This window comes from Hyperoodon ampullatus (genome assembly GCF_949752795.1).
Source record: "Hyperoodon ampullatus genome assembly, chromosome: 10".
Taxonomy (NCBI): Eukaryota; Metazoa; Chordata; class Mammalia; order Artiodactyla; family Ziphiidae; genus Hyperoodon; species Hyperoodon ampullatus.
In genome coordinates this window covers 76,894,227-76,907,330 of record NC_136923.1, presented here as the reverse complement: position 1 = coordinate 76,907,330, position 13,104 = coordinate 76,894,227, and the positions used below count along the sequence as shown (strand labels likewise).

The following is a 13,104-nucleotide window of genomic DNA, read 5'->3' as shown; positions in this document are numbered from 1 at the left end:
AGGAATAGGGCAGTGGGGTAGGAGAATTCATGCTAAGCACCAAAAACTAAAGCAGATGGAACTGCTACTGGAATAGAAGGCTCAGAAATAGCCCATTCATGAAAAGAAGCGAGGATGACCTCAGCTTGTCTTGTCTTTCACTCATGCATTCTTCCAGTCACTGATCAGACATTATCTTGATTACTTGATTTATGCCTGGCAACATGCTAAGTGCTGAGGACACAATAAAACATTTATCCCTACAGTGGGATAAGAGCTATAAAGGATTCATGTGCATTATGTATGTGGAAGTAATATGCATTATTTTAGTGGAGGAGACTTGCCTTCTCAGGCAAGCCACATACTTTAGCTTTTTAACACCATTCCTTGCTGGAGGAGTAGGTTCAAGTTGACCTAAGCCAATCAGCACATTCCTTACCCCAACCGCAGCGTGTTCAGAAGTGAACAGGTGACCTAAATGGTCTAGTTGTAGAATGAAATACAGGCTGTGATTGCTACTGGCAGCCACTTTGGAAATCAGCTTTAGAATGACACTGAGCTTCAGAAGACAGAGTCAGAGAAACAAGGCCCTTTGACAACCTCGGGGTTGAGCCTCGGGGTCAACCAGCCCTGAACCTTAGTCAAGCTGTGCACTAGTCAAGCCAATGGAAGGGATCAAAGATGACTGAGCTTATCATGTAAGTTATTGGATGGAAGGTGGTGTCACAGTTGAAACAGGGAGCACAGGAAGAGTATCAGGCTTAGTGGGAAGATTAGAAGATTAGAAGAAGTTCAGGTCCAAATATGCTACATTTGCTTTTTTAGACGGTTTTTTTCTTCATAATTCTTTAATTTCAAATAAAGAGTAAGATTCATCAAATACTTTCATGTATTTACACCTCAACTAAAGTCTAGGCCTTTTTAAAAGAGAGTAGATATAGTTGCATGGAAAGACCACTACTCATAGATTTGGTTCCATGCTATGGTCTTAGCATGAGAGGGAGAGTGGGGCTAGGCTGAAAGGGAATCTGTTTCTAGAGTTTTGATTAGTCAGAACCATAACAGTTTTGCAATAATATCCATTCTTAATCAATACCAATAAAGACTAGTATCTATTACTGTAAGTTGTAATCTCAGTTTTTACCCTTACCCTTTTCTGCTAATGTAAAGATTAATGTTACTAGCTGACTATTGAAATGAACAAATGTGGATGTGTATCTCACTGTTGTGGGTGTATAAATCTGATCACAATTTACTCTTGTCACCTGCATCGTGAAGTTATTTCAGATAAAGTTACCACTGTCTACACAGGCTTGGAATTTTAGAATCCCCTTCCCTCCCTGCCTCCTCTTCTCCTGTTTCTCGTACCTCCAACCTCGATGCCTCCTCACTTGACTCTCCAGCCCCAGACCGTTACCTTGACAGCCAATTAGTTGTTAAATCTTGAACATTTTATCTCCATGGTGTTCCTCATATCCATTTCTTTCCTTATATTACTATTACATCTCCAAGATCCAGCCCCTCATCACCTTCTGGCTAAAGTTTGGAAACAAAAATTTCCAATCCCTCTTCACTCTGATTCAACCTAGATCTTTTCATAAACTTTTGATAGATCCCATATCTTTCTGAAAGAAATATAGTCACTCTTCACCCTGGCACTCAAATTCCTCACCTTTGTGGCTACAAATGTCTCTTCCCATCTTACAACTCACCATGGCCCTGCTCGGACTTGCCATTCAAACTAAATGAGCCATTTGCTGGTCTTTAAACAAACCCCAACCTTGCTCACAAGACCTTGATCTATATTAGTTCTACTCAGTGTCCACATCATATGCCCTCCTCTTTCATTGAAGGCTTTCTTGATTTTGCTGGTAGATGGGATCTTTCATCTTTTTAAGAGACCCATCCTTGTCACTGGCACCATCTTCTTACAGATAAGACTTTGAAACCTTAACTGTGCAACACCTCCATTGCTTTTCCTGACCACCCCCCCCCCAACTAACTCTCCCACCGCCTACCCCCCTTCTAGTCACCGAGTTCTTTCATATATTTCTACAATGTCTCATTGATGAATTTGGTCCCTCATTGCCACTGGCTTAGATAATCCAGTCAAATACAGCCAAGTATCTACTCTCTTAAATTTCCTTTGAGATGTCAATTTTCTTCCCTTCTGCCTTTGTTACATTCCAATCCAGTCTTCACATCAGCACTAGACTCCTTGCAAAAGTGCAGATGTGTTCATGTTCTCACTTCTAGAACGTTGAAGTGAGATGTTCACACTTTGGAGATAAGCCCTTCAAGATTCAACCTGGCTCTACCACTTTCTAGCTATTTGACCTTGGGCAAATGACTTCCTCATTTCGAAATGGGGCCTATTGTGAAGTTTAAATAACACAATGCTTGTGAATTTTTGCAGAGTGACTTCACAAGTTTTGCCCTAAGTCAATGATAGTGTGATGGGATGATAAATTCCAAGTTTCAACTGAGACAGTGATAACATAGTAAATACGACATTTCGAACAGACCAATAGGTCTGTTCTGCATATAGGTATCAGAGCAATATGCAGATTTTCAAAGCAGGTGGCCCAAAACTAGTTAGATTGCTCTGAAACCTGAAGGAGGGAGAAGCGGGTGGAAATGGAAAGATGATTCTGTGAGCAGGTTTTCTTTGAAGAAATCCATCCTGGGACTCCTGCTGTTACCTCAGGTGGGAGGGTTAGATGGTGGCAACTCCATCACCTCAAGTCTAACTGGGGGCAGGAGGCATTTCCATGGGATAGTTTGGAGACCTGAATCTGTGGTCCCTGATGAATGACTCCCACTTTAGTGTCCCCTGTTACTCTAGGGCTGTGTGTGTGGACTTTTTTGGTTGTTAGTGACAGAAACAATATCTGAATTAGCTTGGGGAAAAAAGGGAGGCCTTGGTTGGGATAATACTAGAATATGTAACATCACCAAGGGAAGAGTTGACTGAGGAGACCCATGGAAGGACAAGGTGCCCCGAGGCCTCAGGAGCAACGGGAAACGAGGACTCCAATGCTTCTAGGACTTCCTTCCTCCACTTTTTCTTTCAGTTTCTGTCTGAAGGTGGCTTTATGGTGAAAAAAAACATGGCCAGCCACAGTCCCAGGCTTCTGGCACCACAGGGGACTGGCACTCCTGACCCACTTTGGGTCTGGGAAACCCTCGCGGGAACTCTGACTGGCTTGGACTGGTCAGGGCCTCCTTCAGATGAACCCAGGGCAGGGAGGAAGAACAGTTCCCAGAGAGACAGGGGTGCTAAGCAAACACCCTATTAATTTTCATCCCTGTAACTTTTCAAGTGTGTCGGCTTCTTATACATAGCACGGCCCGGTGTAATCCCCCCCGCAAGCCGATTCAGATGGGGAGGATGGGAAGGGGGATAGGTCTTGCTAAAGGTGGATCGAGGCTGGGATGAAACCCTGAGAACTGGGGAAGAGGGTAAGGCAAAAAAGAAGTGAGGGCTTCCCTGGTGGCGCAGTGGTTGAGAGTCCGCCTGCCGATGCAGGGGACACGGGTTCGTGCCCCGGTCTGGGAAGATCCCACATGCCGCGGAGCGGCTGGGCCCGTGAGCCATGGTCGCTGGGCCTACGCGTCCGGAGCCTGTGCTTCGCAACGGGAGAGGCCACAGCGGTGAGAGGCCCGCGTACAGCAAAAAAAAAAAAAAAAAGGGGAGACGGCTTCTTCAGAGTGCTATACTCGGGGATGAGCTGTAGGATATTCGTGGGGCCTCTGGAGGTGCCCACCGGGCAGTGGAGGAATGAGGACGGTCCCCGAGTGTGACCGAGGGCATTACAGTTGCCACTTAGCCGGGACTTGTGCAGGATGGGGAGCTGGCCTTTTGTGTCCCTCCTTCTCCCCTGTCAGTGTCCCTCTCACTTCTTATGGACCCCCCGGCTCCCACTGCACCATTCCCATCGCCCTGTGACCCAAGGCCCCTTCATTTGCCTCACTCTCCCTTGCCAGGTTCACGTTCCTTTAAAGGGACCCCCAGCAGCCCCTCTTCTCAGCTGGCTCCCACAGCTAAAGGATGCCACTCATTCCATTATCCAGTCACCCACACATTTCCCTGAGCTGTCACTGTGTGGCAGCCCCCATTGTAGGCACTGGGGGAAAACACAGTGAGCAAGGTAGAGGGGCCCTGCCCTCATGGAGCTTGCATTCCAATGGAGAGATCAACAGAAACTACACAAATAAATATGTGATATCAGTTAGTGGTAAGTGCTTTGAAGAAAAATAAAACAAGGCAGGGAGGTAGTGAGAAGGGTCCTACTTAGATAGGCTAATCAGGGTGGGCTTCTCTGAGGCGGGGGCCTTTGAGATGAGGCCTGAATGCTGTGGAGGAGTGAGCCCTGCTGAGATGGGGGAAATGGACTTCCAGGCGAGGGAAGCCAGGGGGCTAGAGGTGAGAATGTGTTTGGCTTGTGATGACCAGACCTAAGTGAGGTATCAGAGAAGAAGAAATGCAAATAGCTCTTGACCAGATGAACAAATGCCCCACCAGGCTCATAATAAGAAGAATGCAAACCAAAACCCAAACTGTGGTTATTTAGACTTTTTGCTTGCTCAGGTCAGAAACAGTATCTGAATTAGTTGGAGGAAAGCCAGGGAGGTATTGACTGGGACAATGCTATACTAGTGCACATATAGAAAGGTCCTTAGATGTCCCCATAGTAGGAGAAATGCACCGAGATAACCACATCTCACTCACCAGATAGGCAAACGTCCAAGGCATTCTACAACACATGCTGTGGGGAAACCCCCTTTCTCATAAATTGCTGGTGGGGAAGCAAAATGGTCCAACCCCAATGGAGGAGAATTTGTTTAAATCTAGCAATATTAGCCATACATTTGCCTTTTAACCCAGCAATTTCACTTCTAGAATTTGTCCCAAAGTTACAGTAGAAAAATGTGAGTAGATATAAGCCAAGCCTATCCATTGCTGCACTATTTAATAGCAAAAGACTGGAAACAACCCAGATACTCATCAGTAGGGGCTTAGTTGCACCAACGTGGTAAATCCACATAGTGCACATCGTGGAATACCACACAGCTGTAAAAAGGAATGAGAATACTTTTACATATGACTATGTAATGATCTCTAGGATCATGTTTTCTAGTAATAAAAGCAAGACAGAGAAAAATGTGCAAAGTATGCTATCATTTGTCAAAGAAAGGGAGCGAAAATAATACACATATATATTTATATTTTTTTAAATGAGAGAACAGATAAACAATAAAGATGAAATAACAGTAACCTGTATGGGAGGGAGGGAGGGAGGGAATTTGCTGGAGGAGACAGGGAGAGAAGCTAGATTTCTTTGTAGATTTGTAGTTTGAGTTTTGAACCATGTAATATGCTTTATACTTATAAAACAAAATTAAATTTACTGAGCAAGCAATCCTTAGGAATCAAATTTGAAGGAAACAAATGAACCTAACTTGATTTCCAGTTGGTGGAGGAGAGGAACTATTCCAAATGACTAAAGCACAGGAATCTCTACCATCCTTATGGGATATACCCTTAGGACAAAAAGAACTGGGGGATAAAATCTTAAATTGTTCCTACTGAATATTGTGATTCTGAAGCTGCTGTGTATTGTAGTATTAAATAAGGCAAATGAGTAATTATGTTACTGGTAAGAACCAAGATATTTGGTGTGGAAGAAGGAGGATACAGATGTATGACTGAAAAATTCTGGATTTGATTTGGAATTATCAGTCTGAACTCATGATGCATGTTATCTTTAAAACACATTTATTCAACTATACTTCAATTACAAAATAAAGTAAAAAAATAAAAATGTAAAAGTAAGGCCTTATTATTTAAAAAAAGTTTAAAAAATACATTTATATATTTTCTAGTTCAGTCCACTAAAAAGTCTTGTAAACAATAGCTGTGCAAAGTTTACAAGTGCAAAGAACACCTCTAAGTCTATAGATTATTATCTTGAAATATGTTGAAATACTAAATGAAACTGAGATAGAAATGACTGATTCCTTATCTGGGGCAGGAAATGGACAGGATGAGTCTGGAACATTTTGTCCTGCCAGAAGGTGAGGCAGCCCTCAAAGACTACTGAGATTGTGTCAAAAGGACACAGGAGCCAACCTGATGAGATTCTCACCAGCAATTTAAGCATCAATAAGATAAAATGACAGTGATGAATTGGGAGATCGGGATCGACATATATACACTAATATGTATAAAATGGATAACTAATAAGAACCTGCTGTATAAAAAAATAAATAAAATTCCAAAAAAAAAAGATAAAACAACAGTGGATTTAAACCCATCAAATATGTTTAGTCCGCGAGTTCATAAAGATGCTTAATAAAGTAAAAAACCTCAGTGATCTTCTTTGAAGGATAATGTGAAGCAAGTCATTAAAAAAAAAAAAAAAAAGCGGGCTTCCCTGGTGGCACAGTGGTTGAGAGTCCTCCTGCCGATGCAGGGGACACGGGTTCGTGCCCCGATCCGGGAGGATCCCACATGCCGCACAGCGGCTGGGCCCGTGAGCCATGGCCACTGAGCCTGCGCATCCAGAGCCTGTGCTCCGCGACGAGAGAGACCACAACAGTGAGAGGCCCACGTACTGCAAAAAAAAAAAAAAAAAGCTAGTTAATAAAGGAAAAGAATCAAGTGTGTATTTTGCCTGTCTTACAAAAATGTAGCTCAGGGTAACTCCATAGTAGATGAGAGGTAGTTCCTTGTAATGGAAGTACTCTATGAATAAATAAAGAGGGAATACCATCATTTTGCAATTTATAAAGAAAGAGTAAATCTACGCATTGAGCATGAAGGGCTGCTAATACCACAAAAAGAGATGGCCAGGCATTACATACCCCCGATGGAAGTATATAACACCATTCATGAAGGAGTCTTGCCAAACCCAAAATCTATCAAGCCTCTGGATCTAATGAACAGGACCTACAGGTAAGAGAGAAACCAATTAAATGACACTATGTGGAATTCATCAAGAAAATCCAGACTGAGGAGAATTCTAAAGGACAAATAACATGGTTTTATCATCACCAACAACAAACTGCAAGGAAGAAAAAAGAAGACATGGAGGAGGACTCTATAGACTAAAAGAGACATGAGAGACTTAGTAGTTTAGATCCCAGTGTAAGTAAACAAAATGTTAAATAAAGGAAGGATGGAAGGATGGGACCAGGGAGGGGATGGAGAGGGGGCGGGGAGGGAAGAGAACATTGGTAGCGCGGCTGGAGGAATGTGAACACTGGCAGGACATTTGATGATACTGAGGAACTATTCTTGCTTTTGAGTGTGTGTGATGATAGGTATTATGATTTCAAAAGACAAGCTGTTGTCTTTTCAAGATAGACACCGAAATATTTACAGATGAAATGATATGATGTCAGACATCGGCTTCAAAATAACCGGGAGTGAGTGTGAGTGGTTGGGGACATGGAACACTGGTGCTCAGACTTGAACTTGCATCAGAATCACTTGTTGGGGGGGCTTGTTAAAATACAAATACTGGTCCTACCTACCCAGTCTTGGGTGTGGCCCAAGAATTTGCCTTTCCGGTGGTGTTGATACTGTTGGTCTGGGGACCACACTCTGAGACCCACTGGCAGAGAGGAAGGAAGGTTGATCCCAAGCTATTGTTGTACTTGGGTGGTGGGTACATGAAAGCTCATTACAGTATTCTTTTGACTTCTGAATACGTCTGAGATTTTCAACAGTAAACATTAAAAAAATAAAAATGATCCAGAAGGACACGTAGAGGGAGGAAAGCCTTTGATGACCCATAGTTGTAATGGGAACATCTATACTCATTAGCAAACCGGACTTGGCTGCTGCCTCTGGGATTGGAAGGTCCCCATCTCTTCCTGCCCACTGAGGGTTAGTGCCTCAGCTCAGCTGTCAATCCTCTTGGAGAACTACCTGGCCTGAGGGGTAGGGAAGTGGTCTTTGTCTCAGGATCTGCATCGTGCTGCATCCATTTCCTTAATGTGGTCAATCATTGGAAGAACCATGGTTTGAATGAATCCTAAGATTTTTCTGGCCACTTCACCTGGAAAGGGTGCTTCTGAGCAGAGCTGTGCCAGGGTTCAGCTGTCAGTGGTGGGGGTGATTACTGAACTCAGATGCCCATGTATCCTGCAAGGACCTTTCTCAAACTCCAGATCAGGAGGCATCTCTATGGGTTTGAGTCCTTCTACTTGCCTTTTTAGATTCATTTATTTATTTATCCATTCACACTTCAGATATGCCTTAGAGTACCTCCTAAGTGACAGGTACTTTTCTAGCCCCTGAGAATACAGCAGGGAACAGAATAGGCAAAAACCTCTGTTTCGTGGAGATTACATTCTAGTTGGGGATACAACAAAGAACAAGTCAAGAAATAAGTGAACAGTTTCAGATAGTGCTATGAATAAAATTAGAGAGAAGATGCCGGATAGTGATTGAGTCCATGTGTGTGTGCATGTGCACACATGGGTACACGTATTTTATTTAGGTGATCAGGGAAGACTTCTCCAAGGATACGACATGTGAGCTGAGAGCTGGATGGTAAAAAGGAGTCGGCCATGTGGAAATCTGGATATTTTTTGACAAAGGCAGTAGCAAGTGGGAAGGCCCTGAGATGAGAAGGAGCTTGGCATTTTTTTTTTTTTTTTTGGAATCCCAAGAACACCAGTGAATCTGGGATGTGGAGAGGAAAGGGAGAAATGGTGAGCTCAGGTGGGAGGGAGAACAGGCAAGAGCTAGGGTTCATAGGACCTTGTAAGCATATCCCGGGTGCTTATATACAGACCCCAGGTACCTCCCAGGCTGCCAGTCATCCCCCAGCTATCAAAAGTACATTCTATCTAGAGAAATAGGGCACAATTTTAACAGGGAGGGCCCCTAGGGACTCTAATCTATAGGAAAGTGTTTTGTATAAGCAACTGAATAGTATAATAGAGCCAGTTTGTTGAACCAACATATTAAAAAATCCAATAATTTTATTTCAAAATCACTACATGCTCTCGATGCCTATAATTTTACCCTAAGTACACTATTTACTCAATTTAAGATTTGCCCCTATAGTATTACCCATCGTACAGATTCCTCTATGCCAGGTAGTACTATAAGTTATCAGTCATTTCATGCTAATAGAAATGAATTCAAAGCTGTGTCCTTGAAAAGATATTTTTAAAAAGGAAAGCATAAAATTAGTGGACTCAAGAGTACGAGAAGGGATCTCCAGGGAAGAAACAAATCAACAAGGAGAAACTGAAGATGCACTAGGAAAAAACTATCTATTTTACAGTTTGGAGTGAGGCTCTACTTCCTGGATAGACTAATGTCCTCCTGCCAAGATGTGTCAGAGCAAAGCTCTTTCTCTTGAAATAACTCATGTATACCCTCTAATAGCTATTTCCTAAACAGAAAGTGTGCAGTAATTCACAGAGCGCTTTAAGTGAACAGAGCAATGGTTAACCTTAAACTCTGTGAACCGTAGGATCTGTCATTAATACAGTGTAGCCTTTTCACGAGGATGAGACCGTTCTATCCCCGAGGCGGCTCACATGGCTGGGGTGAGCAGGTCAGTCACTCCCAACTTTGCATTCGGGGACTTTATATTGGTTGCTTAAAGTCAGCCATGATGAAGATATTTACACCAAAGGAATCATCAAATGCTACACATCAGGCTTTTCTTTTCAGAGCTGATTGTTAAATATTTACCAGCACACTGCTGCTGTGACCCTTAAAAAAATAAATTTGGGGATATACCACGGCATATGGAAAAATAGACTTGTTTTGGTTTTGCCTCTTGAACCGACATTAGTGATATTTAAATTTGTATTCATCTTCTTGTATACTTTACATTTCAGCTATATTTATATATAGATAGACCCATTCACTTTCCCAAAAACCTTTGCTGGGCATTCCATGGTTGACCAGATAGACACAAAGGGCCCCTCGAGGCTTTGTGTCACCTGGCTCTTTCTGCCTTGTTTATCCCTGGTTCTGGACAAATTTAACCTTAAATGTGCCTCACCGCCCCCCAAAAAACCCTATTCTTTCTTTGCTCTGGATATTTCTAGTCTGCGGCCCCTGCCTTGGGGGCTCTCTTCACCCCTTCTCTGTCTGACAAAGTCTTACCCATGTTTCAAGGTCAGAGCAGAAGTCATGTCCTGCTCCTTGAGGCTCATCTGCCCCAGCTCCCTTCAGCATCCATTGCTCTTTCTCCAGTGCTCCCACCAAGGGCCATCTGTTCCTCCTTTGCCACCATCACCATTGCCTTGTTTTATAGGTGTTTGTCTCCATGTCTTATCTCCTCCCCTGGATTTTAAGCTCCTTGAGGATAGTGAATTTTACTTATTCATCATTTTATCCTTTAGAGCAGCTGGTATAGAGCTTTGTACATAGCAGTAAGTGTTAGTTGAATTATCTGCAGACATGATTTCATATTCCCCACAGTGCCCTGGACAGCACAGTAAGTGCTGTACACACACACACACACACACACACACACACACACACACACACACACAGTTTCATCAGTCTAAATATTTCTATTTGTGGACTGATTTCATTTAACCTGGAAACGCCTTGTTGAAGGGGAACATTAGACTCACATGTAACCCCAAATGAGGATCAACCACAAAACTTCTACCTTCAGTCGAAAATGTCACCTTTCTCATCTGCACGCAAAATTGGACCACCTTGTCTAGTCATGGGTTAGAAAGGTGCCAATCTGTTACAAATCATGACCTCTGATAGCCACTGAAGATGCACCTGCATTCCTACTGGGCATAGATCCTGCCAGAATGTAAGTTCTACTGGTATTTTTGTAACCAATGATAAAATGAAAACAATTCGGATTTTTTTCCTTTGCTCACTTCTACTGTAAAAGAAGGCTGCCCCTGTTTGGTTTGTTCATTCATTAAACAATTATTGCCTTCTCATGCCAGACACTCGGCTAAAGTCTCAAGATATAAAGATGAATTATCCACAGCCCTGCCCTTCTGGGGTTCACATTTAGGAAAAGAGACTGAAAAAGCCATCAGACATGTTCAAAGTCTCAGGCGAAATCAAGCCCCGAGGCTCTGATAATGACCCACATCAGTGCGTTTGCCCGCTAGATTCTGCCATCTGTCCCCACATGAGATGTTTGCTGTAACTCCTTTCCACTGCCTGCTTTTGGTTTGAATGACCTTGGAGACAGCCTGAAATCCCGAGCTGTTAGAGTTCCTGGTCTGCACATATGTGCTTCAAACAGAAATTCACAAACCTCTAATTATCTCCTCTTAGCCGGCTGCCTACATGACTGACGACCAGCTCTTGAGTCACTCCAAGAATGGATTTCTATGTAGCCCGTGCCCGCCTGGGATGCATTAGGATGCCCAGAACATGTGTGGCCGCTCTGAGCGGCACAGGGCAGTTAACAGAAGCCAGGCAATTTGCAAAATGCCTCAACTTCCTGCTCATTTCTGAGGCAGAAAAGGGTCACACCTTAACCTCAGGAGGCTCATCAGCAGAATAATTCCCACCCCCACCCCAAAGAGAGCCTCTGGTGTCAGCTTCTCCCCCCTCCCCACCCTGGCTTTTTGCAAACATAAGCACTCGGCTGAAACAACAGCTATGACTCAGTTCCTAGCGAACGCTGCCTGAATTGATTTAGTCTGAGTTCAGATTTAGCACATAATCATGTTCAATTTGCTCCACTGCACTGCCTAGAGATAAAAGGCTGGGGGGAAAAAAATAGCTCCAGCTTGTGTCAGTCTTTGCGGTGATGTCATTGCCATCAGAGAGCCAGCCGCTCTTACTCTGCCCTGCTGCCTGAGCCGCGGCGGGCTGTGTGCGTGCAGCGGAGCGGGCTCAGGTGCCCAGCTCGGCCATCCCCGGGGCAGGGCAGCGCCCGGCCGGCCCGGAAACATCCACCTGGAAGGCTCTTCCCAGCCCGCACGACTCAGAGGCTGCCTAGCTCTTTATTGTCAATTCCGGAGGGGGAATGCCAGCCCCTAGCATGGACTGTGATGTTTCCACTCTGGTTGCCTGCGTGGTGGATGTGGAGGTCTTTACCAATCAGGAGGTTAAGGTACGCACCTGCAATCTTCTGTTTCATTGTTGCTGTTGCTGAAGCTGCTTGGAGCCTTGTTAGCTTAAGGGAACAAGACTTTGGTTCATAGTTTTCAGCTCACGATCTGCGCTAGAAATGCATGTGGTGAGTGCTTGACTCTATTAATTAGAATAAGTTAGACGAGGGACGGGCACATTCATTTTCAATGCGATAAGGTTTGAAAAACCACTGTCTGTTTGTTCTTGTCTTTTCTATTAGGGGATCCCCAGTCATCCTTTTCACAGTAGACATGTTTTCATAGTCTCTGTGTCAATAAGAATTTGCCAGTCCTTAATGCTGAGAGGGGTTTTAGATCAATGATTAAATGAAGAAAGCACATATGATAAACATCGTACCCAGGACACCCTGATCGTGGGACATTAACCCCTTGATGGGATGTCACTTACATAGACCGTGATGTGGTCTGCAAATTGAACAAAAGCTATTCTACAGATGGCAGTTTCAATCCCCAGCTCTCTGGAAGTCAGAGTTGGAGAACAGCTGTCTAAATTTCCTTTGTCAGGCAAAAGAAGCAAGTCATTTCCCCTGAACAGTTGTCCATAAAGAAAGTTCAGGCATAAATAAATTTTGCGTAGTATTCTAGGGCGCTGGTCCTCACTGACTGCAGCAATTGTTTGATTGTCATGGGTAATTGTCTCCTGATGACATACATTCTCTTTGCTTTTCCCCTTTGGTTTTATGTTCTGAAAAAGATGCCATGCTTGTGAAATGGGCATTTTGATTTCTTCTCTCATATTGAAAATAAGAACTAGCAGAAGCTTCTTATTTAAACAGTTCACACACACGACAGAGAGGATAGTTGCTCCTTGTGTGATGGGAGGAAGGAAAGGGGAATTGCACTGCATAATCATTTGTCACCGTCCCCTTAGTCTTTACTTAAAGGAAGACCCAGAATTCTTTATTTTGGGGTGTGGGGATGACACCCTGGGGCTTCCCAGGTGGGAATTTATGTGTCCACTAGCATAACACACGGCTCTGTCATTCAAGATTGCAGTTTTGAACA

At 43.6% G+C, this 13,104-nt stretch overlaps 1 protein-coding gene across 2 annotated transcripts in view; it reads left to right on the top strand.

Moving 5' to 3' along the window:
• Positions 1 to 13,104, top strand: part of RCAN2 (regulator of calcineurin 2) — a gene marked incomplete at its 5' end in the record, with an annotated part of 223,896 nt that overhangs the window by 120,619 nt on the left and 90,173 nt on the right. Inside the window, one exon of one of the 2 annotated variants that reach the window (XM_079712832.1) lies at positions 11,973 to 12,059. The exons of the other annotated variant lie outside the window; for it this stretch is intronic. Coding sequence (XP_079568958.1) covers positions 11,973 to 12,059 — 87 coding nt within the window. Of the gene's footprint in view, positions 1 to 11,972; positions 12,060 to 13,104 lie in introns of those variants that run through there. 2 annotated transcript variants of the gene reach the window in all.